Genomic DNA, 15,892 nt, shown 5'->3' with positions numbered 1-15,892 from the left:
GAATTATATGCATTTTGGTAACCGGATGGTTTGTTGTGGTAGTTTTGTAACTCTCTCGTGGCATTCACATGCTCCGCATCTTCTTGAAGAATGGGACACATATCCGTAGGATGTCCCATTGTTGCACATATTCCACAAACCATCACTTGTGGAGTTTGTCCCATGGCTAGCTTTTGGACAACGGAGGTTAGATCTTTGATTTGAGACTCGAGATTTGATGTTCCCACTTCATTGACTTTGTGTTGTATGTATCTTTTCATATCTTGGCGAGGGCCAAAATGTTGTGAATTCGCGGCTATGGTGTTGAAAAGTTGTCTTGTTTGTTGTGGGATTTTACTAAAGACATCTCCACCACTTGAGGCATCAACTAGTCTTCTCTCCATTGGCAACAATCCCTCATAGAAGTGTTGAATGAGGAGTGGTTCCGGAATTTGGTGTTGTGGGCAACTATAGCACAAGTTGTTGAACCTCTCCCAATAATCATGGAAAGTCTCATTTTGACCTTGGCGGATTCCACAAATCTCATTTCTAAGGCTTGAGAATCTTGAAGCGGGATAGAACTTATCAACGAAAGCTCTTGTCATGTCGGTCCATGAGTTGATCGACCCTGGTGGAAGATAGAATAACCAATCTTTTGCTCTATCGGCCAATGAAAAAGGGAATGCCCTTAGTTTGATTTGCTCATCGGTTGACCCTTGTGGCTTCATAATAGTGCAAATAATGTGGAACATCTTCAAGTGCTTATGCGGGTTTTCGTTCTCCAATCCATGAAAAGTTGGGAGATGATGGACTAAACTTGACTTCAATTCCGAACCTCCTTCCAAAACCGGGTAATTGATACCGGTTGGAGTTTGTGTAACATCGATCTCCATCATTTGCCTCAAAGTTCTTTCGGTAACTTCTCCTCCATCTGCCATTGCAATTGGTTCAATAATAGGTGGATTTTGCTGTAGGGGTGGTGTTTCGGGAATTTCTTGACGAGGGTCGGGACTAGAATCGGGTTCTATATCAATTAATGAAGCGGTTTCAACCTACGGGTCTCCGTGGGGGCTAGAAGTTTGACCACGTTCAACTTGTTTTTCCTTAGCCAAACGCCTTGCTTCTTTTTCGATTTCTGGGTAGTAAATCAAGTCACCTGTACGCTGAGATCTGGGCATAGAGAAACAAATTGATTAAAAATAAACCAATCCCCGGCAACGACGCCAAAATTTGGTGGTTGTCGAGGCCAACAAAATTTATAACCCTAAATATTACACACTAAAATAGTGTATAGTGGTAAAGGGGTCGAATCCACGGAGATTTGTTCAATTTATAACTCTATGAAAAATCTTTTTGTAAAAATACTTGTAAAATAACAATAAAAATAAAATGGGGGGGAGTGTTTAGTTCTTTCGAGTGTTTGACAAAAATTAAAAACTAGCTAGGTTGAAAATATGACAAGTAAACAAGTAAAAGATTGGATTAAATTCAAAGAAGTGGAATTGGTTGATTTTGGGGTACACCTCATGGATAATATAATTGACTTATCATTAGACTTAATGGAATAACACTTGTGAATTGGTTTAACTTAGCTATAGCAATTCATAAGCACAAATTGCCTCAACTCTTCTTAGAAATGAAAATGGTTAGAGGAGCTCTTAACACATTTCCTTAATTGAAGTCACAAATTCAATGAAGCATAAAATCTTGTGAAAATCAATTAGCTTTAAGTTGTACGAGTTACCAAATCCAAAAGATAATCAAATGCTTACATTATCATTATGGAGGAAATATTTCCATGGTTTAAATGGAATGAAAACATACACATAAACCATTTGTTGCTTACTGATTTGAAGGTCCATTACTTAACCAAGAAATTAGTCAACAAAAACAAGCATTCATTCATCCAAGCTCATGATCAAAGATAAATAAACACAACAAGATGTTTAACTAGAAAACATTCCCATAAACTTCAAACACAATGTAATAATAAGTCTTCAAAGCAAATAATCATCCATGGGTCAAGCCCTAATCAACCAAATGAAAGTTTAGCCAAGCATGACCAAGGTAAAAGAAAAACAATAGAGTTTAGTGATACCAAAAATTGTCTTAGATGCAAGATGAAAGGAAATTACACTAATCTTCCAAATATTCTTCAAATCTTCCAAAGCTTCTTAGAGAGAAAATGTGGAGTATGTTCTTCAAGTCTCCCTCTTCAAATGAGCCTCCAATCTCCAGCTGAAGAGAGCCAATTTTAGGGTTCAAAAAGAGACCAAAAGCTACCCACCAAACTTCCACAAATAGAGTCAACAAGTCGAAACCCGGAAGCAACTCAGCACAATTCACGCGGGCCGCGTGTGGACCCACGCGGACCGCGTGGGTCACGCTGAATGTGAAACTTGGGTCATTTAACATGCATTTAAGCCTAATCTTCATTTCTTCAACTTTAGCCCATAATCATAACTCTTTAAGACCCATTTGTCATTACAAAGCCTTCTAATGATTGACCCAATACTCCTCAAATTTTCTTGTAGCTCGATTACGCACCGCCTTATCATCATCTTTGCCCATAAATTAGATCCAAATTGATTTCTTCTTTTACGCAAGCACCTAGCCCAATCGCACCACTTCAAGTCTGCAAGCAAATCACATGCCTCCATGAGTCCTGCATCCTTCTAAGCCTCCAATAACAAATAGTCTTCGGTAAATCCTGCAATTAAGCTCAAAAGACTAGAAAGCACCCGGTAAAGGAGAAAAAATGACAAAAAGAGAAAATATGCATGAAGATTGACTAAAATGAGTTGTTTTGAACTAAAAGTAAACTATGAAAAGAAGTAATAAAAACGAAACTATCACCAAGACACCCGGGGACGACCGGATAGGCTGTAGGCCCTATGAGGCAGTCCAGTCAAGCTGACGGCCCGTAGAGCGGTCCGGATAGGCCGTAGGCCCTGCGAGGCGGTCCAGTCATGTCAAAGGCTCGTAGAGAGATCCATATATGTTGTAGGCCATGTGAGGCCGTCCAGTCAGGCTGAAGGCTCATATTTGCATGTTATGTTTGTTATGTAGTGTATTGGTACTTTGGGGGAACTCACTAAGCTCTGGCTTACAATTTCAGTTTATTGTTTCAGGTACTTTAGATCAATGTGGCAAAGCGCAGGCTTGATTATGCACATCTTCCTATTTGCATGATATTGACTTTTAGGACACTCTGATATGATTTTATTTTTGAAACAATGGCTTTTCTTGTAAACAATTATGGATAATGGTTGTTTTTGAAATTTTAATTTTTTATAATTTTGGGATGTTACACCAAACTTGAGCAAGTAACATGGTAGCGGATGCTCTATCATTGAGAGAACCAAACCAAACTTGCAATTGGGTTGGTGTTGGATATTAGAAATTCTAGGAGGATCTTAAGGCAGAAATTAACAAGGATAATTTCATCACCAAAGTCAAGAAAGAATTAGAAAAGAAGCCAATAGACATAAAGGTTTTTGTTAAACCGATATCGCACACGATTTAAGCAAATAAATTATCACTGTTCGTTGCATAAAGGATAGCACAGGGAAGCATGATCGAATCCTCAAGGACACAGTTTAATGGTCAATGCCTTTTTGCAAAAGGCGCGTACTAGTCATTAAAACATAAAATACAAAAATGGAGGTTTTTTATTATTAGCTAAATACTAAAATTGTAGTGAAAATAAACTAAGTAAAACTCAGTATTAAAAACGAATCTGGCCCTGCTGCGACTTTCCTAATCATGCAATCAGCCCAGATCTAATCATTCAGATTGTGTTCTATCTAAGCTAGTACTGAGAAAAACTAACAAGCTCTAGTATAATCTCTTTTACCTAGTTAAATTAACCAAAACAAACTCTTTAGTTAACCCTAACTTTTTACTGTCCAATTAAACTAGCTCTTAATTAAGATCAGAAAAGTTGTATTAAGTTTTGAGTAAAATTCCCAACAATACCTAATACTTCTTACAAGCTCGGAAGTGTAAAGGTATGAAATTTCAGTTTATATCAGAGTTAAATCTCTAACACAAAACCAATCTGATACTTGTTACTTATTACCAGTTAACAAGAACCATTGCGGATTCTATTAACTGATTAACTAGAATGATAAAACCCTAGCTAAGTGATTAGACTAACAAGAATTAAAAATCAAACATTCATTAAGTTCAAAACTAAAACAACTAGATAGATGCGTACAATGAAAACCAAACCTGATAATTGATCACATGAAAAGTACTAGTGTAATGCAAAACTGAAAACAAGAGTTTTAGTCAGACATGGCTAAAATCGAATTACAGCAAATAAAAAGATAAACTAACTAACTAATCTTGCTAAATAAATGTAGGAGATGATTCACAGCCTTCAGATCTTCAGAAAATGCTAAAAAGTATCATAAATCGCATTCAGAAGGGTTTTTCGTCGTCTGGAACCATTAACCTTCGAATCTTATCAGGATGGTCGTATTTATATGCAAGCAGGAATCAAATCACACCATAAAACTCTTTGCAAATTCATTTTCTAAAGATGAAATGAACATAGAGAATTTTTTCATAATCAACATCCTATATTTATTTATTGTTGTATCTTTTAGATAGATTCATATAAAAAAAAAGTGTCTTGGGAAACTATAATTTGTAGATCTCAATCTACACAAATTTATGATTTTAATTTGTTGTAATTAAACATTCTAATTATGTTTTTCTTGTGAATTGATTTTTTTATATTACATTTATTTTAATTCAGTTTGTTTCAATTATATTATTTTATTCGTTTATTTGTGTCATAACAATTTAGGTATGGGCTTTTAGTTGGTGTGAGCTCAAATATAGGCCCAAAAAGACTTCCCCGGAGCTGCTCTTGGGCTTGAGAACTTCACTGAATACGAACTCCGAAAAAAAGCAAAAGCAAGCTATGCCTTCGTCTCGAAGGCAATAAATAAATTTAATATTCAACAACAAGCTGAAAATGAGCAGGTATAAGGGTTTTCAAGTGCATATTTACCAGGGGGGGGGGGGGGGGGGGGGGGGGTCTGTGAGTTTGGTGTGTGTAATGTTTTTTTAGGGGTATAAGGGTAATAGGTTTCCTGTGGTAAATATAATTTTTGATGTGTCTGATGCTCATTTTCTTTAATTGACTGCGTTTTTGGTTTTATAATATATTTTTGTTGTTCGAAAAAAACGTCACACATATAAACGTATCACGTTAACTGGTTGCATGTGGTTTCCTATGTTAAAACATCGTTTACATATTTGGTATTATAAATAATATTATTATATAAGTTTAGAAATATGCAAAATATTTCTAAACTTTTTCATAAATTTTAATCTAATTCGAAAATATCATTTACAGTTTTTTTTAGAAAATTAAATAATGTTTTAGTATGGAAACGCGGCTAATTGATTGGAATGTGGATCCCAAGAAAGTGAAAGCTAGAAAAATAAAATAAAATAAGTCAATCATTTTGATTGCCTCTTTCTTTTTTAAATCGGCCTTTTTAACGATAAATCCATGTAAAATGAGCCTACATATATAAATTAGACAACACTCTCTTCTTTTCAAAAAACGGACATGACCTTTTCATAAAATAAAATATTAAAAAAAAAAAGAAAAAAAATCTAACAATCATCAATTAAATTTATTTAAATATAAATAAACTAGGAGATATTGATTGATTTGATAACAAAAGTGTCAATTATTTTAGTAAGGGACACCTACTTCCTTCCAAAAAACGAAAAATACATCCGCACTATGTTTCTGTCCCACCTAATTTCTGAGACGTGGCGATATCAATGGAAATTCTATTAATTATTTCGAACAACTACTAGGACTCTATATCTCAACATATTAAATTTTAGATTTTAAATATTAAATTTTAATAAATAAAATTATGTTTTGCTAAATGATAAATGTATAATACGTGATCTAGCTTTAAAATATGGATACAGCTTAATATTATCTAACAATAGTTAAACAAAAAACCATTAATCAAATTTTTGAGTCCACAAATTCTGATAAAAGTGTTTGATTTCGAATCATTTAGATTCTTGATAATTGTTAATTGAGCCAAATTTGATTGAGTGAAAATCTAATTGAAAAGGACTCAACTTTTCATCAAACCAAGTAAAAAGCATATCATAGGTAATAAAACTGAAATTAAACTGTCTAAATTTGATTAATTCACCATACATAACCTTATAAACAGCCCAAAAGAGAACAATTCATGTTGTATTTTTCGTGAATAGTAACCGGATGCTAGTGGTTAAGTAAAAGTGTGAAATAAAAAGAAAATAAGGTCTAACATATGTTTCAATGTTCACAATATCTTGAATCTATTTATATTCCATTTATATTCGGATATAATCTTTTTGGGCATAAAAATAATTAAATATTAGTAAAAAACTACCTATAGGAAACAAATATTATATTTTTCTTTTGAAACGATAACCATGAAACAAAATTATTAAAGTGGCATTGAATTAATGATGTATACTCTCTTTAGTCTTTATAAATAAAGCTTAACCAGAAGGGAAATTAAAAAGCCAGAATTCAAAGCAAAAAGATAACCGAAGAAAATGTCGACGATCATTGTTCCAGCACATGCTACCTCCATCACCGACGACGTTGAACAGCTCCATAAAGCCTTCTCAGGTATACCTCTTCGTCTCTCTCCCAATGTTTGTGTTCATCAGATCTTATCACTGATATCCACTGGATTTGGAACTATGCTTTTTATCCGATTTTGTTTCAATTCATATGCGTTACTTGATCTGAAGCTCTTAACCTGCTTGATTGTTCAATGTTATGTTGCACTTTAATCCGTTTATGGAGATATTTCTGAAGTAACTAAGTCTATATGGCGTTGACATAAGCTTCAGATCTTCGTAAATGTTATCCACTCAATTTTGGACACACGTTTTTCATCCGATTTTGTTTCATGTCGTTTAGTCTATCTTAGATCTTCTATATTCATTCAATTCGGACTTACGATTTTCCTCCGATTCCGTTTCATTCCACGTCCATCACTTGATCGAAACGTGTGTGTGATTCTTCAGTGTTTTGTTACCTCTCAATCCATCTATGGAGAAATTTCTGAAGGGAAAATGTGTCCATGAATACGCCTAGGATAAATGGATAATGTCACTGTCATCCACTCTATGATGCACTCTAATTTGTTCATCAGAGAAATTGTCTGAAGAAAAAGGTATATCCATGGCGTTGAAACAATTCTGACTTAGTCTTCGGAAATATAACCATGAATCTGATCTTTCATATTACAAAAACAATAATTAATCTGTGTGAATCTCGATCTGATGATTTCAACTCTGCTTTCCGTTGATCCATTTTAATCTAATCAATATCGACTCCATCTCGATTGATTATCCTCCCCTGTTTTCTCATCACTCGTTCTTCCCAATTATTCTTGAATCTGTATTTCATCTGCTAACTAATTTCGTTTTGTGATCAACTTGCATTTTGAAGGATGGGGAACCAACGAGAAATTGATCATCTCAATTTTAGCTCACCGAGATGCTGAACAACGCAAACAAATCCGCGAAACTTATGCTGCAACCCACAACGAAGACCTCCTCAAATCACTCGACAAAGAACTCTCAAATGACTTTGAGGTTTGTAAACCCTAATCCTATACCCACAAATGAAAATTCACAGAATTTCTAATCATCTAATATGTTCCATTGTTCTTAATTTATGTAGAAACTTGTTCTTCTTTGGATACTTAGTCCTCCAGAACGTGATGCGTATTTAGTCAACGAAGCTACAAAAAGATGGACAAAAAGCAATCAAGTCGTTGTGGAAGTAGTTTGCACAAGATCCTCACACGATCTCCTTCTCGCAAAGCAAGCTTACCATGCTCGCTATAAGAAATCCATGGAAGAAGATATCGCCTATCTCACAAAAGGAGACTTCCGAAAGGTACAAACACCTAAACACAAAGTACAACTACAACCTTCATCATCATCAACAATAATAATGTTATTTTCCTGTAGCTGTTGTTGCCTCTAGTTGCTACATGTCGTTATGAAGGAAGCGAAGTGAACATGACACTTGCGAAAACCGAAGCCAAATTGCTCCATGAGAAACTCGATGACAAATGTTACAACGACGATGATCTCATCAGAATCCTCACCACAAGAAGCAAATTTCAGATCAACGCAACTCTCAACCAATACAAAAATATATATGGAGAAGATATCATCAAGGTATAAATACTATAATTATTAATTAATGGAGTACATCAATATTGTAGCAAATAGATAGCAATTTGCTCAAGAGTTTGTTGAATTTGTAGGAATTGGAAGAGGATTCAAAAGACGAGTACATTTCATTGCTAAGGGCAACGTTGGAGTGTTTGACATACCCTGAGAAGTACTTTGAGAGGGTGTTGAGGCTAGCGATTAACAAAACAGGAACAGATGAGGGTGCACTCACACGTGTTGTTGCCACACGTGCTGAAGTTGACATGAAGGTTATAAAGGAGGAGTATTTGAAGAGGAACAGTGTGCCTTTGGATAAGGCTATTGCGAAGGATACTAGAGGTGATTATGAGGATATGCTTCTTGCTCTCATTGGTTGTGTTGATGAGTAGAAGAACTTAAACGACGTGGTTTTATTTGGTATGTTTTGATTTGAGGCGGTTTGTGTGAGATCGTTATATGTGGTTTGTGTGTGTTTTTGTGGACTTTCTGTATAATAAATTATTAATAAACTCGGACGTCTTCTTCCTGTGTCGAGTTTTATGTGCTGATTTTTGATGTATTTTTTGTCAAATTTGCAACATATGAAATTTGGAGTGAGATATTAAATTTTAAATTAAAAAAAAAAAAAAAAATCTAATGTTGGTTTTTTTAAGGAACTTTATTTTATTTCATTTTACATCTTTTTAAAGTATACGAACTATTTTTTCAAGTACTTCTATGTAAATAAAAAAATACAGTTTCAACCCATTATTTATACATAGTAACACAAAACCGACGTATCTCATTGATAACATGCCAAAATGAGTATGGGCAAAAAGAGGTATTGAGTGCGCCCATGATGATTTTGGTTAGGACTTAGGATGGGCTGACCCACCAAAATTTCTGAATTTTATAAATAATTTTTTTTTAAAAAATTATCCTACACACTATCCTACACACTAATCTCCCTGAGAATACATGTATTTTTGAAAACGTTAACATAATATTGGTGAGTGCACATGTTTTTTTAGTTTTCGGCTGTTATTTGGTTGTATTAATTTAAGAATTCTTTTTCTTTTACAAAACATTTCCTAAAGTATTTTATCAACCCTAACTTACTATTTTTTTAGGATATTTAACAATTTTATCTTATTAACTTTTTAGAATATTTTATAAATCCTAATTTATTATCTTTGTAGGATATCTAACGACCCAAATGTATTTTATCTATCACTCTAAAGTGTCCCTGATGGTAGTCGAATCTCTAAGGTCTTTGTAATGTATTACCATGTGCCCCCATAAACAATGTTGTTTGACTAATAATTTGCCCCGCTATGACGTTTCATCGGATGTTGAATAGTGAATAATAAGAATGTTATCATGTTGGGATTGTAGCTAGCAATCGTAGGTGGGGGTTTCAATCCCTGTATAGATCTATATTTATCTTCCTAGCTCTAGCAAGATTAAAGATTATAAGTATCGGGGAAGTTGAATTTAATCATGGCCTTTGGATAAATGTTAATAGATCATTAATGCATTAACCTTAGATATTTATCTTTTATCTTTTATCTTTCTTATAATTATCACAATATAAATCTTTTACCTTATATTTGATAATTATAACCTTTTGATCTAATAATTATATATATATATATATATATATATATATATATATATATATATATATATATATATATATATATATATATATATATATATATCCTAATTATGGTTATTTGAAAACATGATATTTGGGCAGAGTACCATTTAGGTACGGTACATATCCTTATATTTGACCAGCATAATTTCTAGGTACTACGTTATCCTAGGGATTTGGTCATTATAACATGTAGGTATTATCTCTTCCTAGACTATCGGGTATCATAACTCTTAGGCATAATATCGTAGCTTACAATTAGGCATAGTTTCTATAGCTACATGATCCTAGAGTTTTAAGCTTTATAAGATGCTTTGATATTTATAGATATAAATATATTTTGATAAAACAATTTAATAAGCTTGAATTCTCTCTCTCTCTCTCTCCCCCCCCCCCCCCCCCCCCCCCGATAAAACATTTAAAATAGTGAAATAGGGGTCGTGAACTCACCCTAGTCGCGTGAAACTTTTGATGTAGGGTTGAATTGGGCTCGGGACTTCGGGGACCGCTCCAAAGGAAGAAGCTTTCAAAAATACAGAGAGAGTGATGGTTGAAGGTGTGCATAAGTGTTCTGCAGAGGCTTATATTTATAGTCATGGATTTGGAGTGCATGTGACGCAAATATATGCACGCGTCGCACATGATGATCGTAGCTCCATCCAGATAATGCCACATGTCACTTCCCAAATTGGCCACGACACTCGCAATCTGCTCGAATCCGGTGTGACATGTGCAGCGTGCAGAGACGTGTATCTCGCGTGCATGAAAAGATTTTGTAAAAATCACAACTTCTTCATGCGAGCTCCAATCTAAGCCCTCTTTATATCTATTTGATGATCTTAATTGGTACTACAACTCTCATTTAGGTTGTTTTAACTAGTTTTAACTTTCATTTTTGTGCCTAACAGGGGTAAAAATAAATAATTTTACGAAAATCATATCTCTCTCATATGAATCCCGTTTTCGGCAAACTATGTCTTAAAGTTTATGTCTCACGGAATACTAATAAACTCATTTTTGCACTTTTAGCCAAAACTCAACCAATCTCTAAGTAACGTTTTGACGTAATTAATTTTAATTACGCGATTGATTTCTATTTTTATAAAATCCATAACTCTTTCCTTTGTAGTCGGATTATTGCGAATATTATATGCTTGAAATCACGTTAACGAGTACTATCCAAGTATGTTAACCAGCTTAGGAAACGGAACAACTTTTCAGACGCTAATTGTTTAGCCTAATGGACCTTTTAACAAATAAATGTAATGGCACATTTGATTTTTATTATCACAAAAATCAAATATTACAATAATAAGCTATTACATCTATTTTCCTATTATTTCCTAATGGTGATCAATGATGGAAACCTCTCGGTTGTCACAGGAAGTGACTTCTATTTTGCATTAAAACATTTTGAATCTACCGTATATATTGACAATGGTTGCAACTCATCTTTTATCATCCTCGATCCCAAGATCCAGGACCCGATCAACTATAAGTGATTTCTGACCCAACAATTTAATTAGTTGCTTGTATAAAACAATCTCTAAGATCATGGTAGGGAGACTAAAGAAAGTGGTGCAGTTGGTGGTCAGTCTAGTACAAACTGCTTTTATCAAAAGTTGTTTTATCCTCGATGGACCTCTTATACTAAACGAAGTGATCGCATAGATAAGAAAGAGTAAGAAGAAGGCTTTTACTTTCAAAGTTAATTTTGAGAAAGTGTTTGACAACCTCAGTTAGGAAAATCTAGACTCAATCCTACAATCGATGGACTTCGGAGCTAAATGTCATCATGGATACATGGTTGTCTATCATCAACAAGGGTATCAATTCCCATCAATGGGATTGTGACATCAAAATTTTGTATGGATCGTGGGATCAGACAAGGCGACCCACTATCACCCTTCTTATATATCATCATGGCAGAAGGATTACATATCGCGATGGAGATGGCAATAGAAAAGGGCATTTTTGAAGGTATTCAACTACCTTGTCAAGGTCTAATCATTTCACATCTACAATACGCAGATGATGTTATATTCATGGGTACTTGGTCAATTGAAAATGCAAAGAACTTGATCAAAATTTTAAGGTGCTTTAAATTATCATCAGGCCTCAAGGTGAATATGTCTAAAAGTGAACTCTTTGGATTTGGTACCCAAAACTATGAATTAGAACTGGCATCCGGGAGTTTCAACTATTATGTTGGTTCCCTCCCATTTATATACCTAAGACTACTAGTTGGAGCTTTTATGGCAAGAGCGACTCACTGGAATCCTATCACTAAAAAATTCCAAGCAAGATTATCAAAATGGAAAGCATCTACATTGTCTTTTGGTGGCCATTTAACGTTATGCAAAGCAATATTTAGCAGTGTGGGTTCTTTTTACTTTTCCTTATATAAAGCTCGCATCAAGGTTATAAAAAGCCTCGAAAAGATACGGATGAGGTTCTTGGTGGTGGTTGGGGGGGGGGGGGATATGGAATCAAGAAAGATGTCATAGATTGCTTGGGAAAAGGTTATTGCAGACAAAGAAAGAGGCATTCTTAGAATTGGCAGTTTAAAGGCACAAAACATAGCTTTTTAGGGAACTAGTGGTAGAGATTCAAAAACTTTTGAGATAGTATATGGGTTGAGGTGATAAAATCCGTATATGGTATGGACATTGGCTTCTCTTGACCCTTGCTAGCAAAGAGAAGGAAAGGATGTTGGGGAACAATTGTCAATATACCTAAAATATTTGAGAAAGAAAATGTGACGTTTTTAGACCATTTCCAATTGTCATCTAATGCCAATGGATCTAGTCACTTGATACATCAGGGGCATATTCGGTTGCATCTTTTAGAAACCACATTGATAACTCAATCCTTCCTCTAAGTGGACGGGGCATATTCAGTTGCATCTTTTAGAAATCACATTGATAACTCAATCCTTCCTCTAAGTGGTTTGTCTTGGAATTCACTAATCCCTGGAAAATTGAATATTCTAGCTTGGCGAATCTATCATGGCAAACTTCTCTCTATGGCTAACCTCTTTAAATTCGGTGTCGGCTTATCTAACTTGTGCAGGTTCTGTAATGGAGCCCGAGAAACAGAGAAGCATGTTTTTTGTGGATTGTACAGTAACACATTAAGTCTAACAGCAAGTTTGTAAATGATGGCGTTTGTTGGATTTTCCTCTCAATTCGATTCGAGATCTATTAGATGGTAAAGCAAGGCTCAAGGGCAACCATAGACCATCAAAGATTGACGAAGCTATAATGTTGGTGTTTATTTGGGTGAATTGGAGATCCAGAAATTTCAAAGCTCATTCCCCAAATCCAAATTCAAAATTGCACATGGTGCTGATTTATGAGGTACAAACGATTCACTTGTTTGGATCAAAAGGGGATAATCTGAGATGTTTGAATGGAAATATGATCCAATTTTAGAATGCTATCCCAGGCTATAGATTCATTTCCCTGATATTTTTGTCTTTATTGTATTCTCTCTTCTTTCTGTTTTGTACCTCTTAGCCCCTGGCCAGTTTTGTTTCAATTTATAATAGCTTGCCATTCAAAAAAAAAACAAAAATCTATTTCATTGAACTCTATATTTCTTTAAACTTGTGTAAAGTTCAATTAACTGCGTGAGTTAATGACAAAGTTAATACGAAAAAATGAATGTTGATGTACTGATAATAATTAATGACATCAACTCTTTGGACCATCAACCTTTTGTATCCAAATTCCAATTCTCTAATTTTCTTTTAATCCGACACAAAATTACAAGTATAGAAGTCAAAAAGAAAATAAACCAAACATGCACTTTATGCTAAATTCCAATTCATATCTAAAACTTTATAATCACTTCTGAAAATGGAATTTAACTTTGTCGGATAATATAACATATGCAAATATCATCAAAAAAAACCATATAACATTTGAACTCTTTAAACAAGATTAACTGCAATTACCCGTAGTTAACTTCAATTCACAGTTAACAATTCATGATTCTTTTGGATATGTTCAAATGATTCTCAAACTTCCTCAATTGAAATAGCCATAGATGGTATAGTGACTTTTATTCTTTTAAAAACCTACATTCAGTTTTCACCCTTCAGATACAATACAAAAGATCCCAAATCAACACACAGAATCCATAAAAACTCAAAGATAAAGTCATTGTTGAGTCAAAGTTGTAACAATTTTACTAGTGAACACAGTATTAAGAAATTTACTGTGCACGAAGAACTTCAATCTCAAAAACCAAAGTTGAGTTAGGCTGAATGCCCCATGCAGGAAATCCACCAGCACCATAAGCATAATCAGGTGAACACTGAAATCATCAAATCAAAATGATCAAATTATTCTCTTTGTGGTAATAATTAATAAATCAAAAATCTGATTTTTGCAACAAAAAAAGAATATATGAAATGTGTATGTGGTACCCTTAGCCGAGCAACTTCTCCCAATTGCATTCCCAAAACACCTTCATCCCAACCTGCAAATATAAAAAGCAATTCAATTCAATACATAATAAAAAAAATTTTAAAAAAAAAGTGTAAATTATTTGTGGATTATGATTAATAAGAATTACAACTTTTATAAGATATCAAAAAGAAGATATGAACTTCTTACAAGTGCAAGCAACAAGCTTTTTCAAACCAACTACTGTTTTTCATACTTTGATTTCACAAGGGAAATCTTTGAAGATTTATCCCTAAAATGACCTCAAAACTGGAAGCAAAAAAGGATCTTTTAACATGATCATGAATTTAAATTACCTTTAATAACTTGGCCTTGACCAATTTTGAAGGTGAATGGCTCCTGCCCTGGATCTTTTGTGCTAAAATTACCAAGAACAAATCGTTAAGCACACCTAAATCAAGAACAATTACAGAATAATATGGATACAAACAGTTCTAACCTCCAGAATTTCTGAGAAAGATCGCCGTTTTTCCCTGAAAACCACCATTAACATTGAAAATTCAACAAAATCAGAATCAACCAGAATGTACATATACAAACTTGTAAACGAAATAAATTTAGGCATATGAACAGCTCCTTTACATCAGTTTAAACATATAAACATAAAAATCTAGTAGTAATTTTTTATATTTTGAGAAAGACTGAGGATTTTTCCAAAACCTAAATTCACAAACATAGGCATACAACTAGACAAAATTTTCGATACAGATCTACCGTTTTCCTGATCCAACGAACGACAGTTAAAGTTCACAAGATCGTAACGAGCATGAAAATACGAAATCGACTATGCATTGGACTGTTCGTGTGTTCGTGAATTAGGGTTTTACAGTTGGTGAGGATGAAGAGATCGAAGTTTACCGAATCCAGTACAGTGAACGGTGACATTTTGGCCGGGGGAGGGCTTCGGACCGTTTCCGGGTCGGACTACTTCCTTCTCCACTCCCATCTTCGGATCTCTTTTGCTGTGTTTCGAGGGTTTTGTTGTACTGACAATCGACGACTGAGAGGTTATTTGTATATAGCAGGGGACGATGAGAGTGCACGCGCTCGCTGTTGAAAATAAGGCTAACCGGGTTCGGGGCGGGCATGGTTTTCCAAACCCGCCCTGATATTTTTCGGGTATCTTATCGTGGCGTTCCGTTGGGTTCGGGTTTTTCCGTCAAGTTTCGGGTATCTTATCGGGTTTACAACAATTCATAATAAAATCTTTATTTCTTTTTATGGTATCCTGATGTCTTATAAAAATACTATATGTTTTAGCCTCCCTTTTAAATTAAAAATATGATAAATCATTTTAATAAAATTAATTCGACGTTATACTAAAAATTATTTGATTTAATTTTAATGTAATACATCAAAACATAAAAAATAATCATTCACACCGGATTGTTAATAACTAAAAAGATTGTCCACAGTAATTATTTTATCTTTGAATGCCATATATATATATATATATATATATATATATATATATATATATATATATATATATATATATATATATATATATATATAATCGGGGTGGGGCGGGTCGGGGCGAGGATAACCCACTCCCTGCCCCGAACTC

At 34.2% G+C, this 15,892-nt stretch overlaps 2 protein-coding genes across 2 annotated transcripts; one reads left to right on the top strand and one right to left on the bottom strand.

The window, feature by feature from the left end:
* Positions 1-6,490: 6,490 nt before the first annotated feature.
* On the top strand, positions 6,491-8,743 carry LOC145072100 (annexin Gh1-like). Its single transcript, XM_079018478.1, has 5 exons — positions 6,491-6,649; positions 7,481-7,626; positions 7,715-7,933; positions 8,008-8,220; positions 8,310-8,743. Exons 1-5 carry the CDS (start codon positions 6,574-6,576, stop codon positions 8,604-8,606), a joined length of 951 nt encoding a protein of 316 aa, XP_078874604.1. The 5' UTR covers positions 6,491-6,573; the 3' UTR covers positions 8,607-8,743.
* A 5,141-nt stretch (positions 8,744-13,884) lies between these two features.
* On the bottom strand, positions 13,885-15,341 carry FKBP12 (FK506-binding protein 12). The gene is made up of 5 exons (XM_079020865.1): positions 15,184-15,341; positions 14,765-14,798; positions 14,622-14,683; positions 14,286-14,338; positions 13,885-14,173 (listed from the first exon to the last, which is right to left on the bottom strand). Exons 1-5 carry the CDS (start codon positions 15,269-15,271, stop codon positions 14,072-14,074), a joined length of 339 nt encoding a protein of 112 aa, XP_078876991.1. The 5' UTR covers positions 15,272-15,341; the 3' UTR covers positions 13,885-14,071.
* Positions 15,342-15,892: the final 551 nt, after the last annotated feature.

This window comes from Lactuca serriola, chromosome 9 (genome assembly GCF_051521515.1).
Source record: "Lactuca serriola cultivar US96UC23 chromosome 9, Lser_US96UC23_V15, whole genome shotgun sequence".
NCBI lineage: Eukaryota > Viridiplantae > Streptophyta > Magnoliopsida > Asterales > Asteraceae > Lactuca > Lactuca serriola.
Note: the sequence above shows the minus strand (reverse complement) of the source record. Positions and strands in the feature narration are given on the sequence as shown.